We start from the raw sequence: 23,970 nt of genomic DNA, 5'->3' as shown, positions 1-23,970 counted from the left end.
CAAGGATCCAAATCTGCAATAAAAATTGGGGGCTCCTATTTAAAATTTTAACCCTACCTCTTTGGGGGTCTTGTGTGGTGCCATTCGGTAGATTTTTGAAAAATATTGAATAGGTGTATTTTGCAGTTTTACGATCTGATGTTCATTTCGCGAAATATCGCAGGGTTCGTATTTAAAATTTTTAATTTGCCCCCACCCCTCTCCGTGGGGTGTCACGAGCCCCCACGGAGGTGGGGTGGAGGATTTCATTTAAAATCTTAAATAGGAGCCCCCAATGTGTATTGCAGATTTGGATTCTTTACGTAAAAATAAGCAACTTTTATTCGACACATTTTTTCGAATTATGGATAGATAGCGCTATAGTCGGAGAAAAATGATTGGTTTCAAATGGAAAATTAAATTAAAAAATGAAAAGTCCCCCACCTTATGGAAAACTTCACTTAACTTTTTTCTGATTTTAGCACATACTCTTCACAATCCAATAGGTACCCCTAACGCTCGAGTAACTGCAAATTTAGTATACTTTCCTCCCCTACTATGAGGATTTATTGATGAAAAACATGGATAGTTGTTAACGCACATAACTTTTTAATTCTCTCACATAAGTCAATCAATCAAAAAGAAAACTGTTAAGAAAGCCTCAGTCTACAACCGACTATTAATTTTGATATTCTACATGTGCTAGAATATTCCACAGGGTGTTCCAAACTTTAAGAAAAAAACACAGTATGATTGGTACACCCGGTATAAAATGACATTTACCTGTCTAGCAACAATATTATTACACCGATATTCTTAACTAATAAGGCTATAACAAACTAAAAGAATCACTCAAATCGGACAAGAGGTTTAGGAAATTCGAGACATCAAACATGTCCCATTTTTAAGGTGTTCGGCTAATTTTGCCGGTGTGTGTATATTCAAAATATAAATGTACCAACAACATAATTAATTTAATCATCTAACTAGCTTAATTTGTTTGTGTTACAAAATAAATCGAAAGAATCGTCTATACGACTTGCATTTAATTGTCATTATGATGCTCTCGAAATCTATACGATAATCGCCGCTTCGCGGCTCGTGTCGTAGTCGTATCCATCATATTTGCATCATAATAACTATCACTAAATGATCGTTGCATAATATACTATGTATTATACAACAGCACTAGAGATCTTGTAGGTCGGTGGTTTCCAAAACTTCCAAATTGGTATTTTCCTCCACTTTTCCTCTCTAATTGTTCACGCCTATTTCTGACATGTCTTGCTTTGCTTACTGCCTCCAACCATTTCTTCTTTGGACGCTTTGTTTTAACATTTCGGTTATCTGGCATTCGTATAATGTGACCAATCCATCTAGCTCTTTGGGCTGGTATTTTTGCCGTAATGATTGGTTTTCCATACATCCCCATTAGTTCCTTATTTGTTCGTTTTCTCCAAATATTCCCTGCCTTCCGTATTCCTCCGAAGATTTTTCTGAGTGCTTTTTATAGTGTTATACCGCTATACTTCTCGCATTATGTTTTGTCGCTTTTTTTAAGGTTGGCAATCATCATGACTATTCTGACCTTTGAGGCAGCTGCTCTGAAGAATTACCTTTAGCTACAACCAAACCATTCTCTCAGGTTCTTCAACCTGTCTCTCCAAACTTCAAACCCTTCAAACGCGTCTCCTTCCTACGATTCTCCCTCCCTCTATTTTTCGTTAAATTACGAGTCTCAAGTTGTATCTTTCGCGTCTCATAACTCGAGATATTGCAATTTCCGTCCTTCCTTCCTTCCATTGAAGTCAAATTGAAAAAAAAAATGTGATTTATAAATAGGACGCTGGCCTAAAATGGGTTAATTTAATCTGCCGCAGTCAAAGGGTTAAAACACGTTTATGAAACTATAGACTGTCCACCTTGACTTTACAGTACACGAACATATGGCAATGCAATCCTTATGGGAGTTTATAGCGCGGCGATGCCGATTTTCTTCAAAAGAATTTTCAATGGAACATTACCAGGGTCCTAAAAATGTAGGGCCCTAAAAATGTTAAATAAAAACTAACCCGTTACAGTCAATAGCATTGTAGTAAAACAATGTTTTTCATTGTTTTTTGTGAGTGATAGTCATTTTCGAAAAGTAATCAGCAATTTTATAATCGATATGCGTAATAAGTTTTTTTTGGAATTTTAGAATATCCAACATTAAGGGGGGGTATGGTTTGAAATATTTAATTTTCTTTATTATTTCAAATAAAAGTGCATACTTTCAAGAATACTCTCTGAAAATTTCAAAATAATCGGAGTAAAATTACCAGAGATACAGGGTGTTGAATATCGCTACCTTCGACTCGCGTTGCCGCGGCTTCGCGCCAGCACGCTTGAGCGTAGTGAGAAACGTTAAACAACTGTTCGCCTTCTCTTTTGTAGATTTTTTCGCAATTCAAAAAACATATTTCAATGTTCATCACTTTACGATTTGGCAGACAAATAAGAAGATGAAGATGCAGTTGTCAAAACTTTAAACGTATTTTTCCCAAACCTGCTTTTTCAAATGCGGTGGACATTGTAACTGAAAAACTACTTGACCGATCTACCTGAAATTTTGCATAGATTTTTTTTAGACATTTGGTGAGGTAACAACGTCGAGATATTTTTCGTTTTGTGCTTATTTTTTGTTCAACAATATTAAATCTGTTGGTTTTCACAAAATTTTTATCAAAAATTTCGTATTTTTGATTTCTGAGTGATACCAAAAATTCAAAAATCATTAAAAATAAAAATACTCGACGTTGTTACCTCGCGAAACTCATAAGCTAATTAAATCTTTTTGAATTTTTTGTTTCGTATGATCCAGTGATGAGTTCTGATGTCCACCGCAAAATCCATTTTTTTTGAGCTGCCTGCCAAAATTTGTCGCCTATGGCTTATTTTTCAATATTTTTGGATTGAATTTTTTCTTAAATATTCTTTGAATTGTACTTAATATGTTTATTTAATTTAAAAATAAAATAATTCTACCATAGCTTCGAAAAAAATTCACAAAAATGTGCTTGATATGTTGATTTCAAACCATACCCTCCCCTTAACAGTGGATGTTGTTCTAATGGTTATCAATTTATGTATTGACAGTATAGACAGTTCTGAAGTAATGTCAAGAAAAATATAAAATAGATTGTTTTAGATAGTTTAAGTAAAGTTTTATATTGTCCTACAGTTGAGAATAAATAAATTATAATTGTTGATGGTAAGTTCACCTAAATTAAATTATAACAAAGAATATCAAATAAGCTTATAATTATTACTGTTAACATTGTATTGAGTAACTGATTGCTTATTTGGAAAATTTGGATCCTAATTTCAGTTTATTGTTATTCTTAATGACTGATTTCCAAGCTGAAATGAATGTCATTTTAATGTGTTTACACCCTCAATAAAATTTAGTACAGTCGGAAAAATTAAAGAATATCCATGAACGATCACATCAATCACTTATTTTGTATTTGCTGTCTTTTTCTATTAATAACAAACGTTTGTTTTAAAAAAAGACAGCAAATACAAAATAAGTGATTGATGTGATCGTTCATGGGTATTCTTTCATTTTTCCGACTGTATATATTGTAAACTTAAAATTAATTTTAATTAGTTCATTTGATTCGTTGAAGTTCATTAATTGTTATAGTTTATTTTTTAACCAGGAGGAGTAAACTAAAAAGACAGATTCACACCCAAGAAAGTCACTAGAAAAACAAGTAATTGGACTTCGTAAGTCATAAGTTTTCACCCAAAGTAATCGAAAGTAGAACTGGAAGTCGATATTTGAACTCTTCGTGTAACTACGTCGATTTATATACGATTTTACTAATTTTGAGTCATTTTGACTAAACTTCGGGTCATCATTTTTTAAACAGAAATGACTTCAAAACAGGAACTAAACATTAAAACTCAACTTTTCAATACGCTTCGATTGATGTGTCAAATGTACTATTTCTGGAACTATAATATGGCACTTCCGGTTAGAACTTTAAGCGGAAATGATATAAAAGCCAAAACCAAAATTTTTTCCCATCTTGCTAAGGCACGTCGAATTATATTATCGCTTATACTATTTCGGTGACTTTAGAAGAATTCATACGGTTGCAACTCTAAAACCGGAAGTCCGATGTCAAATTTCTCATCTTTATTACCATCCTTGGGTTATAAGCTTTCATTCTACACCTCATTTGTCATTCTATCTGTATTAATAATATGGAGGAGTTGTATTCGCGGACGGAAAGACAGATGAACAGACACAGACAGTCATGAAACCGAAAGTATATATTTGTTCTCCCCTTGCGAAGTAGCGTCGAATAATATAACACGTGTACTGTTCCGGTGACTTTAAAACAGTACTTCTGGTCGCATTTCTAAAACCGGAAGTCCTAGGTCAAATTTCGCACATCTAGTACCATCTTTGGATTATAAGCTTTCATTCGACACCTCAATTGTTATTCTACCTTGTATAGTGAGGGAGGAGTTATATTCACAGTCGGACGGACAGACGGACAGACAGCCTAGGTCAAATTTCTCACATTTAGTACCACCCTTCATAGGCGAAACCAGGGGGGGTTTGAGCTCTATACGCTTAACACCATACCCGCTAGAGGCCTTCCAGTAGTTGTAACCCCTCCTTAGGTCCTTTTAACCCCCCTTAGTGCCATCCTGGTTACGCCGTTGCCATCCTTGCATTATAAGCTTTCATTTTACACCTCATTCTACCTGGTATAATATATTCTACCTGGTATATTCGCAGTTGGACGGACAGACAGCCTAGGTCAAATTTCTCACATTTGGTACCATACTTGCATTATAAGCTTTCATTTGACACCTCATTTGTCATTCTACCTGGTATAATGACGGAGGAGTTATATTCGCGGTCGGACGGACCGACGGACACACAGCCTAGGTCAAATATCTCACCTTTAGTACCATCCTTGCATTATAAGCTTTCATTTGACACCTCATTTGTCATTCTACCTGGTATAATGACGGAGGAGTTATATTCGCGGTCGGACGGACCGACGGACAGGCAGCCTATGTCAAATATCTCACCTTTAGTACCATCCCTAGATTATATGCTTTCATTTGACACCTCATTTGTCATTCTACCTGGTATAATGACAGAGGAGTTATATTCGCGGTCGTACAGACAGCCTAGGTCAAATATCTCACTTTTAGTACCATCCTTGGATTATAAGCTTTTATTTGAAACCTCATTCGTCGTTCTACCTGTTATAATGACGGAGGAGTTATATTCGCGGTCGGACAGACCGACGGACAGACAGCCTATGTCAAATATCTCACCTTTAGTACCATCCTTAGATTATATGCTTTCATTTGACACCTCATTTGTCATTCTACCTGGTATAATGACGGAGGAGTTATATTCGCGGTCGTACAGACAGCCTAGGTCAAATATCTCACTTTTAGTACCATCCTTGGATTATAAGCTTTTATTTGAAACCTCATTCGTCGTTCTACCTGTTATAATGACGGAGGAGTTATATTCGCGGTCGGACAGACCGATGGACAGACAGCCTAGGTCAAATATCTCAACTTTAGTACCATCCTTGGATTATAAGCTTTTATTTGAAACCTCATTCTTCGTTCTACCTGTTATAATGACGGAGGAGTTATATTCGCGTCGGACAGACCGACGGACAGACAGCCTAGGTCAAATATCTCAACTTTAGTACCATCCTTGGATTATAAGCTTTCATTTGACACCTCATTTGTCATTCTACCTGGTATAATGACGGAGGAGTTATATTCGCGGTCGGACGGACCGACGGACAGGCAGCCTATGTCAAATATCTCACCTTTAGTACCATCCCTAGATTATATGCTTTCATTTGACACCTCATTTGTCATTCTACCTGGTATAATGACAGAGGAGTTATATTCGCGGTCGTACAGACAGCCTAGGTCAAATATCTCACTTTTAGTACCATCCTTGGATTATAAGCTTTTATTTGAAACCTCATTCGTCGTTCTACCTGTTATAATGACGGAGGAGTTATATTCGCGGTCGGACAGACCGACGGACAGACAGCCTATGTCAAATATCTCACCTTTAGTACCATCCTTAGATTATATGCTTTCATTTGACACCTCATTTGTCATTCTACCTGGTATAATGACGGAGGAGTTATATTCGCGGTCGTACAGACAGCCTAGGTCAAATATCTCACTTTTAGTACCATCCTTGGATTATAAGCTTTTATTTGAAACCTCATTCGTCGTTCTACCTGTTATAATGACGGAGGAGTTATATTCGCGGTCGGACAGACCGACGGACAGACAGCCTAGGTCAAATATCTCAACTTTAGTACCATCCTTGGATTATAAGCTTTTATTTGAAACCTCATTCTTCGTTCTACCTGTTATAATGACGGAGGAGTTATATTCGCGGTCGGACAGACCGACGGACAGACAGCCTAGGTCAAATATCTCAACTTTAGTACCATCCTTGGATTATAAGCTTTCATTTGACACCTCATTTGTCATTCTAGCTGGTATATTGACGGAGGAGTTGTGATTACAGACAGACAGACGGACGTGGATAATTCGAAGTTTTCACATTTTTTCAAAATTGGGTGAAAACAATAACCAAATAGGTACATCTTCTTTTTTGGTTGATCATGTCGGCCCTCAACGGTAATCCATAAATATTATATTATACTAATACGTCGCTGAAGAGTTCTAAAAACAACTTCTTTTTATATCAAATCAGACTAAAAATCTAAAAATTAAAGAAATAACACAGAAATCACAAAAAATTTATCCTATAGAAAAAAGTATATTTGCTTAAAGCCTGTTTCTGATAAAATTTGGCATCACTGTTGGTCATAAGAACCTGTACTGTAATGTCAAGGTGGGACACACAATAGTTATGTTGTGGTTGTGATTATTATTTATCATTATGTTTATTAACTACATACTACTATTAATTATTATTTTATTGTTTTATAGGAGCCCCACTTTCCACAACTTTGTAAAGATAGCACTAACTAAGAATCCAAAGAAGAGACCTACTGCAGAAAAATTGTTGCAGGTAATGTTTTAATGCAAATAAGATTAAAATTCTTCAATCATACGTTATAACAAGAAGTATGTACTAACCTTGTGAATATGAATGCTTTTTTTTAGTTTTTTCATGCAGAATCGGTTCCTGAAGTTTGTTGCAATATACAATCATATCCCCAGTGATATCAAAAATATTGAGAATGTTCTTCTTTTTAAAAAGAAATTAAAATCGTTTCTGATGGAACAAACAAGAAATTTTTGTGACATCATTATAGTAGCTTAAAATTACATACCTTAAAAAACAAAACAAAAATAAATGAACTCCAGAGTCACTACCACTTTTTATAAAATTTTAATAGTTGGATTATTCGCTTTCGCTTATATTTCAAATTTTATATTGTTTTAAACTGATTTATTTTGCTTATTATTTTTTTCATATTTTAATGAAACATGCGTACCTATATACACCATTATTCAAAAATATTACTAACTAATTGAGCCATACATAATTGTTTCTTAAAAAAATTTAATTATTCGTGCTTTATTGTTAAATTTAGTATTTATTTTATTATTTTCATTATATATATTATTTATTTTACGTATCATATTTACTAAAACATAACTAACTATTTTCAATGGGAAATAAGCCACAATTTTACCAAAAAAATGATTTTGTGGCTTATTTCCCATATAAAAATTCCACAAGGAAATAGCTTCAAAACAACATTAAAACATAACTGTGTATTTACAATTGAAGAAAAACTTATCTATTTATTGCATTGTATTATATTGTATTATGTTACTGTTTGTGTTATTTATATTATTTATGTTATTTATGTTATCATGTTATTATTTATTATTGTATATTCTATTTACCGAAACAGGTGTATCCACACCTCTCGGAGACCTTCGGGTTAATTTATTCACTTTATATGTAAATATTGATAAAGTTTGTACTATTATTGATGAATAAATTATTATTATTATTATTATAAGTGATACATGTACCACTTTTCTTGAGCACATAATGCAGATTGTTGTGAATAAAGTAATCACATTAAGCGCCGGACTCCACTTGCGATTTTTTAGTCGCGCGATTGTTTTGTCGCGAAGATTGAACACATTGTTTCAAATACAAGTCAGTCCACGATTATTTAGTCGCAAATGGATTGACTTGTATTTGAAACAATATGTTCGATTTTCGCGATAAAAGTAGGGCAGTCCTTACAGTAGGGATCCAGACCTATACAGAAAAATGCAGGCGGGTGTGGGATAATACTGCACTTTGGCTGCATTGGTGGTGTATTGGCTAAACGTGCAGGGCAGGGTATGGTGCTGATAGAAAAGGCATTTAGGCATCAAATATCCAAAAATCTTTTCAGGCCATAATAATGAAAAGACCTTCTCCAAACGCAATAAAAACTTACACTGAAATGATGGCATCTCCTGATGTAAAATATTCAGAAAGTAAAATGAGCCTCCGTTCGGATTTCCGGGTGAGGACTATCTCAGGGGGAACACCATTACAGGTTAGAAAAATCAGGATAGGGTCTTGGAATCTTGGTAGTCTCACAGGTAAGAGTCTGGAGTTAGTGGATGCGCTCAAACGAGGGAGAGTTCAAATTGCGTGCATTCAAGAAACTAGGTGGAAAGGTTAAAGGGCGAAAGAACTAGGTGAATGTTACAAATTGTGGTATGCAGGGAGTAGTAACACTAGAAATGGAGTTGGTATAATTGCTGATAGTGAAATGAAAGATAAGGTAATGGAAGTTGTAAGAACGAGTGATAGAATGATGTCAGTGAAAGTTGTAATTGATAAAGAGGTATTGAATGTTGTGTGTGTATGCTCCTCAAACAGGTCTGGGTGAGAATGAAAGAAGAGCTTTCTATGACCAATTAGGAGACGTCCTGAGTGATATTCCGTCAGAGGAGAAAGTTATAATAGGAGGTGATTTCAATGCACATGTGGGCCAAACCAAGGCAGGATACGAAGCAATACATGGGGGATTAGGCCTTGGAACTAGAAATTAAGCTGGAGATGACATGCTTGATTTAGCAACAGCATTAAATATGGCGATTGTTAACACATTCTTTAAAAAGAGAGAAACTCAACTTATTACCTACAAAAGTGGACAACATCAATTCCAAATAGACTACTTCATGATAAGGAAAGAAGACATACGTGAATTCAAGGACTGCAAGGTAATAGTTAGTGAGACAGTAAGCCAACAACATAAGCTGCTTGTTCTGGACATCGAAGTAAAAAGCGAAACTAAACAAAAATATCGGAGAGGACCACAAAAAATCAAGTAGTGGCTGCTAAAAGATGAGAAAGAAGGTCTATTCAGGAGAAGAATAGTAGAAAAAATATGTTGGAACATGAAAGGAAGCCCTAATACAATTTGGAGAAAAATGGCCAGTAGTATTAGAGAAATATTGAAATACTTGGGAAAACGTCAGGAAAAAAGTTTGAGGATAAAGAGACTTGGTGGTGGTCAAACGAAGTACAAGGAAAAATAAAAGAGAAGAGAAAATTATATAAAAAGTGGCAAGAAACTAGATCCGACACAGATCTTCAAAACTATATGGTGGCGAAATAGGAAGCGAAAGTAGCAGTAGCAAAAGCTAAAGCAGAAGCGTATTCAAATCTATACGATCAACTTGATACCAGGGAAGGCGAAACGAAGATATATAAAATAGCCAAACAGAGAGCAAAGAAAGCAAAAGATTTTAATCAGATTAGATGTATCCGAGATGAAGATAATAAAATACTAGTTCACGCAAGGGATGTCAAAAAGAGATGGAGAAAGTACTTTGACAGCTTATTAAATGAAGAATTTGACAGACAGCCTGTAGAGTCAACGGAGACAGTAGCAGCAATGGTCACCAAAATAACAAACGAGGAAGTGGCTCAAGCGCTTCAAAAAATAAAGAATGGAAAAGCGGTAGGACCAGATGATATTCCTGGGGAAGCATGGAGAGCATTGGGAGAGACAGGAACAAGGTGGCTAGCAGGTCTATTTAATAGAATTATGGAAGTTGGACAGATGCCAGACGAATGGAGAAGCAGTATACTGGTACCTGTTTACAAAAACAAGGGAGATATACAACAATGTACAAACTAAAGGGCTATAAAACTGCTTAGCCACACCATGAAAATATGGGAAAGAGTAATTGATAGACGGATACGTGAAGAGACCGAAATATCCGAGAATTAATTTGGCTTTCTGCAGGGCAGATCAACAACAGATGCAATTTTCATTATAAGACAGTTGATGGAAAAATACAGGAGTAAAGAAACAAATGCTCATATGGTATTCATTGATCTTGAGAAAGCATATGATAGTGTTCCTCGAGAGATTCTGTGGCGGGCACTCAATAAGAAAGGAGTCCCTGGTGAATGTGTAACGATTGTGAGGGATATGTATGAGGGAGTAACGATTAACGACTAGTGTTAGGACAGGTGTGGGAGAGACTGATAAATTTCATGTGAAAGTAGGATTGCACCAAGGCTCTGTGCTTCTTCTTCTTCAGGTGCCATCTCCGCTACGGAGGTTGGCAATCATCATAGCCATTTTAATTTTTGAGGCAGTAGCTCTAAATAGTTGTTTCGAGCTGCATCCAAACCACTCTCTCTGTGCTTAGTCCGTATTTATTCTCATTAGTTTTGGACCAGATAACAGCGAAACTACAGGGTAACATTCCATGGCGCTTAATGTATGCTGATGATGTCGTGTTAGTGGGAAATAGTGAAAGAGACTTAGAACAAAAACTGGAACAGTGGAGGCAAGCTCTGGAGGAAAAAGGTTTAAAACTTAGTAGGACAAAAACAGAGTATTTGGAATGTTCATTTAAAGATGGAGTTACTACAAATAAAATCGTATCTTTGGATGGTGAACTGATTGTAAAAAGCAATAGTTTTTAAGTACCTGGGATCGGTATTACAGAGTAATGGAGATGCATGCATTAGAATTAGGGCTGGATGGATGAGGTGGAAAGAAGCGAGTGGTGTGTTGTGTGACAGAAGAATTCCAATGAAGCTGAAGGGAAAATTCTATAAAACAGCCATAAGACCAGCTATGGTGTACGGAACTGAATGTTGGGCAGTGAAGAAGAAAGAGGAACAACAAATGAGTATATTAGGGGAAGTCTAGGTGTGGCACCAATTGATGCCAAAATGAGAGAGCATAGGTTAAGATGGTTTGGTCATGTTCAACGTCGAGACGTTACTCACCCAATACGAAGAATAGCTGAAGTGCAGATTCCTGGAAGGAGTAGGAGAGGAAGACCAAAGAAGACCTGGTGGGAGATGATAAGGCAGGACATGTTGGTAAAGGGGATTGACATTGATATGACGCAAGATAGAATTGTGTGGAGAAATGCAATTAGGGAGGCCGACCCCGCATAGGGATAAGGCAAAGAGAATGATGATGATGTTCGATTTTCGCGACAAAACAATCGCGCGACTACAAATCGCAAGTGGAGTCCGGCGCATACTGTCTTAACTCGACAAACGATGCTTTATATACATCTTAGATGAGCAAATGCTTTGCACAAATCGATATGTGACACTGTTTGTGTTCGGTGCGTCGTTGATAATCGTATAATGACACTAGTGTCATCTAACGATAAATAGTTGACCCATAGACGTGCACTTTGTGAGATAGGAGTTTATAGTTTTATTAAACTGTTGGTGCAATAAAACCGATTTTAAAATTTTATGAGCTATGGCATTCTTTGAGCGGAAGTACGATATGTATTTGTCTGTGGTTTTAATTTATATATTTTTTAAATATTGGCTTGATCTTATAGCATCTTTTTACAACCAGACATTGTTCTAACTCTGGTTTTTATTTGTAGCATTTAGTTCACTTGTAACCGTTTATCTTGGTACCGGGGGTTGTTACCCCCGATGATGGGGTTGATTTAGCTGAAACACTAATTAGCAGAATATATCTATTAATAAGACAGTAACTAGTTGGTGGACAACGTATCTGATCTAACCACGTCGCTGTCTGAATAATGAATAATCTCTTTCTTTACTTTCTACGTATCTATAAATAAATCCCAATTTTTTATTATGATTTCATATTTGAATGTGACCGTGAATTACTAATAGTACATAATTGCTGACTCCGTTGTTTTCAAAACTAGTGGCTTACATTGCCGAAGCAATGTCACCCATTTACGTAATGTAAACAGTATATGTAAATAATATTTGTTTGAGACTTCTAAAAATTAAATCGATATGGATTACTCTTATTTTTTGGATACTAATATAAATCCTGTAGACGTGATGTTACTCTGCATACTATAAAGAGCGAAACCGGTCGTCGGAAGTTAAATAATAAATGATTACGAGTACGTCTGTTTTTTTACTTCATTCAAAATGAACTCGCATGTGCAACCCATTCAACATTTTAATTTTTTCTATTTGACTTAGAGTGTTATTTTTTTGTAGAAATGTACATTATAAAATTCCTGTTTCAGCATGCGTTTTTCCAAGGAGACATGCATAGAAGACTGGCTTTAGAATTATTGCAAAAAGTTAACAATCCTTCACATATGTTTGCTGACCTCGAACCTGACGAAGATGGGGTAAGTCGTTTAAAAATATTAAAAAGTCTTTTTAGTCCTCGTATACATTCAAAAATGATCATCCAACCTGCTTGAAACGGAAAGTCTTTAACCAATGCGTTTTGCCGGTTATGACCTATGATGCTGAAACTCTAACATTAACAAACGCATCTGCAAAGAAGCTAAGAATTGCTCAACGTAAGATGGAAAGGTCGCTGATTGGTGTGTCATTGCGGGACCATATAACAAACGAAGAACTACGATTGAGAACAGGAGTCTGAGATGGTGTATGTCAGGTGGCTAAACTTAAATGGAACTGGGCCGGTCATCTGGCCCGCCTGACAGATGGGAGATGGACAAAGAGGTTGCTCGAGTGGAGGCCAAGAGCCGATAAAAGAAGTAGAGGAAGAACACCCACGCGGTGGACGGACGATATAAAAGGAATGACTACAAATTGGATTCAAAGAGTCCAGGACAGAAGACAGTGGACGGAATTAGGGGAGGCCTATATCCAGCAGTGGATGCAAAGGGCTAATTGATGATGATGATGATGATGATACATACACATGTTTTAAATACGCTAAGTACTTTTTCATATGCGGTTGTTAAATATATTATTTAGAAAGAAAATAATCGTTTCGTTTTGATTCAATTCGAGTCTCTTGCCATCCTCTGACACCTGATGTTTCGGCCCCCCATCGATGATGTGTCAAAGAGGCTTTTCAAGAAGACTGAATTGGATCATAACGAAACGAAAAAGATGGTGCAAACATTAAAATATTTGCACCGGAGTATTGTTAGACTGTCCTCTAACGGGGAACGATGAAATGAGTGAAGTCTTCTTACAAAGCCTCTTTGACAAGGAATAGATTCCGAAACATCAGGTGTCAGAGGATGGCAAGAGACTCGAATTGAATCAAAACGAAACGATTATTTTCTTTCTTGTCATACTATACTCTGTATTAGAGTACAAAATGACCACGGTTCATATAAGTAATCTGCGACGCATTATTGGAGTGTTCTCCTAGCGGCGCCGCTTGGTACTGTGTACCTTGTGTAACAGATTACTTGATTCGTGGTCGAAATTATTTTTCACTTATTTTATATTATGTATTTAGAGTGTACGTATTCTTATAACTTTAACTCGTATATATTTGTTTAAAGGCTGTGCCGAATGTTCCACAAAGAATTGCATCACGACTGACTTCAAGACCAAAACCCCAGAACGCCGTTCTTTCTAACTCAGATGTAGATCGCATCGATGAAGCCAATAACACTCTACAGAGATCAGGTAAGTGTGTACAGTTGTGTCTTAAAGACAAAGGAATCACGATAACTCAAAGATCATTTCAATTCATACTTAGTAGATCTTTGAATCTCTTTTTCGAGGGTTCATTTACAAAGACATTCGAATGTTTGAGAACTTCATCAGTTTTAGAGCCATTGATCTGCCATTATGAGATTCGTTTTATTCGACTCCCATGCCTGAAAAGAGGACTAATAATTTTTTCTTTTGTTTCCAACAGAAACGATGTAAGACTGATCGCCCTGTAGGATTTCGAGAGGGTATTGTCTTGTCCTATTTTGTGTGTATACACCACCCTTACATTAAGGAACTTTCATACAATTTTAAATTCGAAAAAATGTTATAAATCACAACAGAACAACAATAATTTAAAACATGTATCAAAGATAAAAAAGTTTTGTTTGGCTTTGGTTTGGCCCCTAAAGACGATTAAAAATTCAAATTATACCAGCCAATTAAAAAAGTTTTGTTTGGCTTTCGTTTAGCCCCCCAAAGACGATTAAAAATTCAAATTATACCAGCCAGCTCAAAACGCGTCGTGACGTCATCGGGCTATATGTTTACATTCTGAACCAACAAAGTAAACAAAATTGTATATAATTTTAAATTAGACATTATAAACGTCAGTAGATGCAGTTATGTGACGTTACAAGTGTTTTGATCGTTTGAACTATTCATAGAAAATTTGTACTTTTACAACATTGTTTTAAATCTAAACATCTAAATAGTTAAACATTGTTTTATTTTCCATAGTAAAGCTTCTTTCCTTTCCTTCAATAGCTATATCAAACTCCAATCTCAACAAACTGGTATATATTATTACAATGACATACGATAAATGTCATTAGAATATGTATAAATATTTTCCTTTATTCCGCGACGACGAGCTGGCCAAATACCCAAGTAGGTGGAGGCCAATAAACTAAAGAAGAAGCAGAAGAATATACCTAAATATAACCATAAACGGAACCATATAGTTAAACTATGTGACGTCACGGGTCGTTTGAACTATTTTAAAATTCAGGAAACTTTAAATTTGTAGAGCTTCTGAGCTTCACCGATGAGGCATAAGGATGCTGAAATAGCTATATGGAGATGGTGGTCCAACTCTGAATCAAATATAAACAAAACCTGCCTTGATCTTTTTTATCTTTTTAAATTTGTACTTTTAAGTTATTATGAGTTTTTAAAGCGTGAAATTTTGGAAATCTCATTTTTATACAAAACTGGACATTATTATGTAATAAAAAAAATGTGCAAGTTCCCTATTGTCCAAGTCTTCGATATATACCCTAGTACTACACTAGCCTTAAAGATCTTTGTCAGAATGGTCAATTAGATGTTCAATATTTTTTATAGTAGCGCAGGAAATATTTCATCCTGGAGATTTAAATGAAGCAAAGTGGTTTATGCCCCACTTTACATTCTTTTGTTTGATGTTTATTGCACAGAATTTCATGGATTCTAATGCTGGCAGGTATATTTGAAATACTCTGGAAGAACCTCCTTCAGGAGGTCCTTTTCGCTCTTCTTATCTATTTATTGTATTCAGTAAGATTTTACGTGTAGGTTTCCCAGTTGCCCAATACTTTAGCTTTATTCGATACATGCTTGTTATTACTTGTTATGTCAAAACTGCGAATGATTTCGAAAGCTAGATAAAGGCATTATTTTTATTTTCGATTCAGAGATCATTACCATCTTTCTATGGACCATTTCGAACTCCTTAGTTCTCATCAGGAAAGCTACCGTAATGATGCTCTGACTAAGGAGTTCGAAATGGTCCATAGAAAGATGGTAATGATCTCTGAATCGAAAATAAAAATAATGCCTTTATCTACCTACGTTCTTACTCACGTATTGAGTACTAGGAGACAGATTTGTTGATCTTTGCCTCGGTGAATTGATGTGTTGTGGAGTGCAACTATATAGACTCCCCATGTCTCTGCATTCATCACCCTTTATTCCTTGCAAATTTTAGAAGGATGGGGAATAGGTATAAGAGAGAATCTGTTTCCGAACTAAGAAATCCAAAGATTTTATTATTTTTAAAAATTTATTTGTTTGAAAATGGAGTCTTTTGGGTTTCGACAAGTTGATTTCGAAAGCATTTAAATATTATAAGGTTTGACATAATAAGAAGAACATCAATTAAAATTATCCAGGTATATGCCCTCACGACAGCTTATGATGACGAAGACATCGAACTATTTTATGAAGAAATTTCAAAGGCCATGGAAGAACATAAAAACAGTCTCACACTAGTTACTGGAGATTTCAATGCTAAACTGGGTAAGAAACTAAACAAAGAAGAAACTAAAATAGGAGATTTCGGATACGGCCAGAGAAATGATAGAGGTGCTACTTTGATGAACTACCTAGAAGAAAAGCGTCTATACGCAATGAACTCCTTCTACAAAAAAGCCCCAAAGAACATGGACATGGATCAGCCCTAATGGGTCCACAAAAAATGAGATCGATTACATACTGTCCACGGAACGATATATCATTAAAGATGTAACGGTTCTTAACAAATTCACAACAGGTAGCGATCACAGAATGGTCAGAGCAAAAATTAGTATCGACGGTAACTATGAGATGAAAAGAAAAATAATAAGAAACTCGGATCTAGTAGATAGAAACAAACTAGGGCAATATAAAGAGAAATACAAAGACCTGTTAAAAGAACAACTTACCGAAAAATTAGACAGTGATGATAAAGATATGGACGAAATAGACAACATACTTACAGCAACGATGGTTACATCAGGAAAAGAAATAGCAAAAAAGGATGTAAAAAAGGACAACTATGTATCAGAAGAAACAAAGAAGCTTATGGATAAAAGAAGAAAGCTGGTCGAAGAAGGCAAAAGGAAATCTATAGAATATGTAGAAATCAATAAAACAATAAGTAAAATGATAAAAGAAACTAAGAGAAAAGAACAAGAAATAAAAATAGAAGAAGTAATACAGAACAACAAGAATATGAAATGCTTAAGACCGAAACTCGGCAGATTTGAAATCATGGACGTATAATAAAAGACGTAAACGGAGTAGAAACAAACATTAAAGACGACATCATAAATATAATCCAACATTTCTACTCAGAGTTATATAAAACAAAAAAGGAACCATCAGAAGAAATTAAAACCCAACTTAAGTCGAAAATAAAAAATGTCAACTCGGAATTACAGCCAGAAATAAGCAAATCAGAAATAAAGAAGGCATTGAAAGAAATGAAAAACAACAAATCGCCTGGAAAAGACGGAATAACTGCAGAGATGCTGAAATATGGTGGAAAAGTGGTAATTAATACTCTCCATTCCCTTTTTAACAAAATATTAAAAGAAAAAAGAATCCCAAACAACTGGCAGGAATCCGTAACCATTATCTTACACAAGAAAGGGGACAAAGCAGCTATAAAAAACTACCGTCCTATAACACTCCTCAATGTAATGTATAAACTCCTAACAAAAATTTTAACCAATAGATTGACGACAAAATTCGACGGATACCAGTCGAAAGAACAAGCTGGTTTTAGAAACGGATTTAGCACAAGTGACCATTTATTAAGTATGAAAATCCTTGTAGAACGAGCAAATGAATACCACATCCCTCTATATATAGCGTTCATAGATTTTGAAAAGGCTTTTGACAGTGTCGAACATTGGGCAGTGAAAAGTTCTTTGATTAACAGCAGAATTGACCACAGATATACAGACCTAATAGCCAATATATAAAGACGTCACAACAACAATTAAAGTATACGAAGGAACACAATCAATTCAAATAAATAGAGGCGTAAGACAGGGTGACACAATATCACCGAAACTTTTCAATCAGGCTCTGGAAGATATCTTTAAAAGATTAGAATGGGAAGAAAAAGGTATACAAATTTGTGGACAACGCTTGAACCACCTAAGGTACGCCGATGACGTATTGATAACCAATAAAAAAGAAGAATTGTTTGAAATGATGAAAGAACTGGACATAGAAGCCGGAAAGATAGGCCTTAATATGAATTACAGCAAGACCAAAATCATAACAAATACAGATGAGGACATCACAATGAGGATCGGACAAGATGAAATAGAACAAGTTCACGATTATATATATCTGGGTCAAATTATAAAACTGAACAAGGAAAACCAAACAGCAGAGATCAAAAGACGAGTTAGACTGGCATGGGCGGCATTTGGAAAACTAAGCTACATCTTTAAAAACAAAAGACATCCACAACATCTTAAGACCAAGGTATACAATCAATGCCCTGTTCTCACTTACGGTTCCCAAACGTGGACGTTTACAAAAGCAAACATGGGCAAGATCATAAAAACGCAAAGAGCAATGGAAAGGCAAATGTTGCACATAAGACTATTGGATAAAACGAGAAACGAGTGGACAAGAGAGAAAACCAAAGTTAGGGATGTTAGACAAGAAGTTGCAAAGTTGAAATGAAGATTTGCCGGACACACTATAAGACAAAAAGACCGATGGAACAAAATTCTCATAAATTGGAGACCGTGGGAATATAAACGAAGCAGAGGAAGGCCACAAATGAGATGGGCAGATGATGTCAAGAAGCACGTGGACTCTAGGTGGATAACTGTAGCGACAGACAGAGAAGAATGGAAAAGGATTGGGGAGGCCTATGTCCAAAGATGGACCGAAAAAGGCTAATTAGATAGAGATAGAAGGTTTGACATAATACACAAACAAATAAAGCAGAACATACAGGGGTATCGATAATATATTGACTTTTGTTATTGTTTGGTTACAGTCTGGTGTATGTATTCGACATTATAATACACTATTTCTGTAACTGGTTTTCTTAATTAGTAAACATATTTTTATGTCTTTACAGATATACCTACAGTAATAGTGGAAGAAAAACAACCGCAATGGGACCTGATGGATATTATGAACAACGTCACGAGCGTGCACAATTGCGTAGAACATCAAAATCAAAAATGTGGAATTGGAAACGCTTTTGATTCGCTCAACAGGGAGAAGTGAGTAAACTGGCTTTTGTTTGTAAATATTCACGGTCATTGCTATAAAATGTCATTAGGCTTTTTAATACAACATTTATGAAATAATATGTAGAAAACAAAAAACCTGGAATATTGAATTTTTCTACAAACTTATTTAGGCTCGTTTGTTTTTAACTTATCGGTAAAGCGGAACACAGTTCCCGATTTATTTAAAAAAAATCTATTTGACTGTTTTTTTTATATTTCTTAAATTTGTACTCCCACCAACAAACTTCCACTATTATCGATGCCGGACTATATTCCACCGGAGAGTGATCTAACCTTAAGAGACTACTTCTCTGCGCCATAAAGTAAAATGGGCCATATGTAGCACTTCACAACACTTAGTCTGAGGGCAAACGGAAGACTACGAGCTAATATGAAATTGTTCAGTTTGACAAATGTTGTTACATACGCAATCAATATATCAGTCCATCTTGATATGAAAAAGTAAATTAACTTACATTTGTAACATTCTTCTCCAACAGAACATTTCAGTGACATCTATCTTTCTTTTTTTCGCTTGTCTTAGGGTCCAAGATTCACATTCGTATGTCAGTATCGGGAATATTAAGCAGTTGATCAACCTCATTTTTAGAGTTCGTGAAATTTGAGAGTCCTTTCATATTTTGGCCTTCTTTCTACGGCGACTTTGCTAGATCACATCTACGTTTTATATTTTCCTGTAGTGACCCTTTGTCTGTGATTAATGATCCCAGATATAAGTATGAGCTCACAACCTCAAAACGGTTAATCATGGTTATGTGTGGATGATTGTTATGTAGTTTATCGATTATCATCATCTTTATCTTTGATAGGTTTAACTGCTGACCAAATATTTGACTTTCGTTCTTAACTAGTTGTATGAGATCAATTAACTCTTCTTCACTATTTGCAAGACGGGTTGTATCAACTGCAAAACATAGGTTGTTTATTTTTTAGTGATTTATTGAGATGCCCTTTAAGATCCTTCAAGTGCTCTTCTAATAATATGCTTCCATAATATATTGCATAATTGTGGAAATAGTTTACATCCTTGTCTGATACCCGTTCTGGATAAAATTTGTTTGAAAGTGTGTCAAGCACTTTAACTGATCCAGTAGTGTATTCGTATAGTTCTGTTATAAGCGAAATAAGGTGTTGTGGTAAGCCTACTTCTTTTAGTATTCGCCATTAGTGTCTCCACTTGATCCTGTCGAACGCTTTACGAAAATCTATAAAGCATAATATGCATAATAAACATATTATGTACAGTGGAATAGTGAATTCCCTAGATTTTTCGATTATCTCTCTTATATTCAACAGGTGTTCTCGAGTACCTCTACATTTTGTAAACCCAGTTTGCTCTTGTGGAATTTCTCTTTGAAGGAATGTTTTTAGTCTCTAATTAATTATGATTAACTATTTAGATGGGAAATAAGCCACAATTAAATTGAAAAAATAATTTTATTAACGTTTCGAAGCCCAAATCGGGTTTCGTTGTCAAAATACAAAATACTACTAAATTAAACAAAAATGTTGTTGCTAAGTAAAAGAATTCTTCTAATAATTTATTTAATCTGACTCATTTCTATTGGCAATTCAGACGTATATTATACATTTTAAAGTAGAAGACTTTAAAATGATATCGCCAATATTTATGAGTTGCGTTCCTGGGGTAAGAATATTCGTCACAAAAAAATCATAGCATGTGATCTGTCTGTAAAAAGATAACCAAATTCAACGATGACAGTAAAATTCTCGCGTTAGAGATTCCATAGTAAATCACGAGGGAAAACCATGAAAAAACCTCGTGATACTATCCCGACATAAGTATTTGGTCTTACATTTAATTTACTTTCAAAAACTAATACCAAATTCTGACTTTAATATGTTAAATTAAATGTAAGACCAAATACTTACGATGTCGGGATAGTATCACGAGGTTTTTTCCTGGTTTTCCCTCGTGATTTACTATGAAATCTCTAACGCGAGAATTTTACTGTCATCGTTGCATTTGGTTGTCGTTTTAAAGACAGATCACATGCTATGCTTTTTTTGTGACGGATATTCTTGAGTCGTCCCAGGAACGCAACTCATAAATATTGGCGATATAATTTTAAAGCCATCTACTTTAAAATGTATAATATACGTCTGAATTGCCAATAGAAATGAGTCAGATTAAATAAATTATTAGAAGAATTTTTTTTACTTAGCAACAACATTTTTGGTTAATTTAGTAGTATTTTGTATTTTGACAACGAAACCCGATTTGGGCTTCGGAACGTTAATAAAATTATTTTTTCAATTTAATTGTGGCTTATTTCCAATCTAAATAGTTACTCATAAAAATTCCTAAAGGAAATAGCTTCAGAACTCATTTAATATATGTAGCATTACTGTGCTGGCATGTGATATAAGAGAACTGCTGCCTTTTTTTATGTGTTGTCGTTATTGTAGATTTTGTTCAGTCTTCAGGCCATTGTTTGGAATGTCATATTTGGTTACAGAGTAGATGAAGTAATTTTACGCGGGTTTCTTCTGTAGCTTTGAGCATTTCTGCTGTTATCATATCTGGACCTGGTGCTTTATTATATTTGAGCTTACTGATCGCCAGTCTTACTTGATTTTCAAGTATATCAGGTTCTTCTTCCACCTCGTCAGGGATGTGGTTAACAAGTTCTTGTCGTTGATCATATTTATATAGGTCCCTGCAATACGATCTCCATGTATCTGCTATTTCTCAGAGTTCCAGTGTTGTCTTCAATGGCCCAGGTTCTGGCTTTGAAGTATCTTAGGTAGCGTATTTTTCTAAATAGATCTCTCGGATGATTAAGGTTTCTTAAACTAGCTTTTTCCCTTTCACTATGCACACCAATTTGACAAAGATTTCTTCTATTCTCAATTATTTTTAAAGTTTCATCTGTTATCCAGAATTTCCCTTTCACAGGATTATTTGTCTTTGGGCGATCAATTGGTGTTATTACACAATGTTTAACCGTCTCCCTCCTTAAACAGTGTTCCTTATGCTAGGATCTAATTTTTTGTAAATACGGTTGTGTATAATTTTTTTAAGTTTCTGTATAGTTTACATAAATATATGTAATACTACACGAGGTTTTAATAATTTTATAGAAAGATATATATTCCCGGTTTTCCGTTTTCTTATCATTTTTCATATTTTGCTGTTAGTTTTAGTCAAGAAAGAAAGGCCATGACAGGATCGCAGCTTTTGAAAATGTCATTGAGGTTAGCCTTTTACTGAGAGTGACTTTTTTGTTTTGATGTTGCACTTGAAAAAGAATTGCAAGACGACGATTGTACTAGCTTATTTTTATTTATTATCAATAAGATATATGTAGTCAAAAAAAAAGTAATTTTCATATCAAAAAAGAAAATAACTGCAGAGTCTATGTTTTATAATAAGAGCAGTATGTTTAAGTTGGGTGGGTAAAAATTGGAATCAATTCTTTATCAGTGAACTGTCTCATAAAGACAATATTTTGCAAACAGGGTTTATAGATTAAACAAAAGACTAGGTTAGAGCCCAATAACGAATATTATACATTAAGTTATACAAGATGCTTAAGTTCTGTACAGTTTTAGATAAAATTTGATTAAGGTAATTCGAGTTCAAGCAATCAGAACTCACCAAGTTGATCAGGAAAGGTAGCATCCAGTTGTCCATTGGGGGACTTTTTAAGTAAACCTTTTTTTATAAGAAAAACCAAGAGAAATATTACTCAAAACACACTTATGGGACAGTAGAAGTACAGATATACGACAGAGGTGCAAGGTGGAGAACCTTAATAACTGAGTAAGAAACAGAAGAGTAGAATGGAACGACCACATAAGCTGAGTGACAACAAATAGAGTAGTAAGGACGGTGAGAGATGGTTCCCCAATAGGGAGACGGTGAGTGGGAAGACCACGAAAACGATGGAACAACAAATTACTGGAGGTACATTGAAAAACAGACATGGAACGGTCATGTCGACACAAAAAGAAGAAGGTCAAATTCTAAAACTTGACAAAAATAACCACAGTGCGGAAATCACTAGAGGAGCAAAACAGGCATGGACAGGATTTGGAAAACCCAGTTGGATACTTAAGAATTTCAAAATACTGAGTAAAATGTTCAATCAGTGCTTCCTTGCTATCATGACATGGATGCGAAACCTGGACCCTAACCAGGGCAAATATTGAATAAACTAGCCACAAAAGAAAGGTCAATGTTAGGTATACGACTGTCAGATAGAAAGGGGAACGACTGGGTAAAATTAAAAACAAAAAAGTCGAGGACAGAACAACAAAAGTTGCCAAACACAAATCTAACTTCGCAGGTCTTACTGCTAGACAAAATAGACCTAATGGTCCGAGCAACATTGGAACAATGTTGTTCAGAATAGAAGATCGATGATAGGAGTTCCTATGTCCAAAAATTAACGACAGAAGGCTAAGAAGAAGGTTTGTCAAAAAAATGTTTCTGGAGTAAAAGCAAATATTGTCTGAACCATAAAACAAGCCTGTCGTTTCAAAATGGCAGACGTTCAATGTTTAATAGCGACACGTTGAAACATTTGGTCTACCTCCAATAATTTGCTAGTCCTCATAGTGCAGTCACTGAAGGTGGATATGAGCTATTACCTCCGATATCGTTGAACCTCCATCGATTTGCATGAAAATGGGTGAGTCGTTAGAGGATATCTCAAGGAACAAAGGTGACATGGTGTCAACTTGCGCTTTTACCCTGGGGGTGGATGCCACCCCTTCTTGGGGTGAAAATTATTTTTTTAAAAATAATCCCACAATTCGATAGAGGGACAAATTCTAAGTAAAATTTGTTATATAAAGTTATTAAAATAAATTAAAACTTTTTGAGTTATTAAAGATCAAAGATTTTAATTTTTCGTGAAAAAAATGCAAGCTTACAGCCGATTTTTTATAACTAACTCAAAAACTATAAATATTTACAAAAAAGTTATTCTTACCAAAATTGAAGCTAATAAAAAATGAAATAAACTG

At 35.2% G+C, this 23,970-nt stretch overlaps 2 protein-coding genes across 12 annotated transcripts in view; one reads left to right on the top strand and one right to left on the bottom strand.

Moving 5' to 3' along the window:
* Positions 1-23,970, bottom strand: part of LOC114335610 (guanylate kinase) — a 345,069-nt gene that overhangs the window by 196,239 nt on the left and 124,860 nt on the right. The gene's annotated exons all lie outside the window — the stretch shown is intronic.
* The window catches only part of LOC114337984 (mitogen-activated protein kinase kinase kinase kinase 5), a 134,574-nt gene that overhangs the window by 28,789 nt on the left and 81,815 nt on the right, over positions 1-23,970 (top strand). For 6 of the 11 annotated variants that reach the window (XM_050661125.1, XM_050661123.1, XM_050661120.1 and 3 more), the window contains exons 6-9: positions 6,997-7,078; positions 12,541-12,648; positions 13,792-13,918; positions 18,798-18,945. In XM_050661125.1, coding sequence (XP_050517082.1) covers positions 6,997-7,078; positions 12,541-12,648; positions 13,792-13,918; positions 18,798-18,945 — 465 coding nt within the window. Of the gene's footprint in view, positions 1-6,996; positions 7,079-12,540; positions 12,649-13,791; positions 13,919-18,797; positions 18,946-22,137; positions 22,195-23,970 lie in introns of all 11 variants that reach the window. The other 5 variants (XM_050661122.1, XM_050661119.1, XM_050661117.1 and 2 more) reach the window with 1 other exon arrangement.

This window comes from Diabrotica virgifera, chromosome 9 (genome assembly GCF_917563875.1).
Source record: "Diabrotica virgifera virgifera chromosome 9, PGI_DIABVI_V3a".
Classification (NCBI taxonomy): domain Eukaryota; kingdom Metazoa; phylum Arthropoda; class Insecta; order Coleoptera; family Chrysomelidae; genus Diabrotica; species Diabrotica virgifera.
Note: the sequence above shows the minus strand (reverse complement) of the source record. Positions and strands in the feature narration are given on the sequence as shown.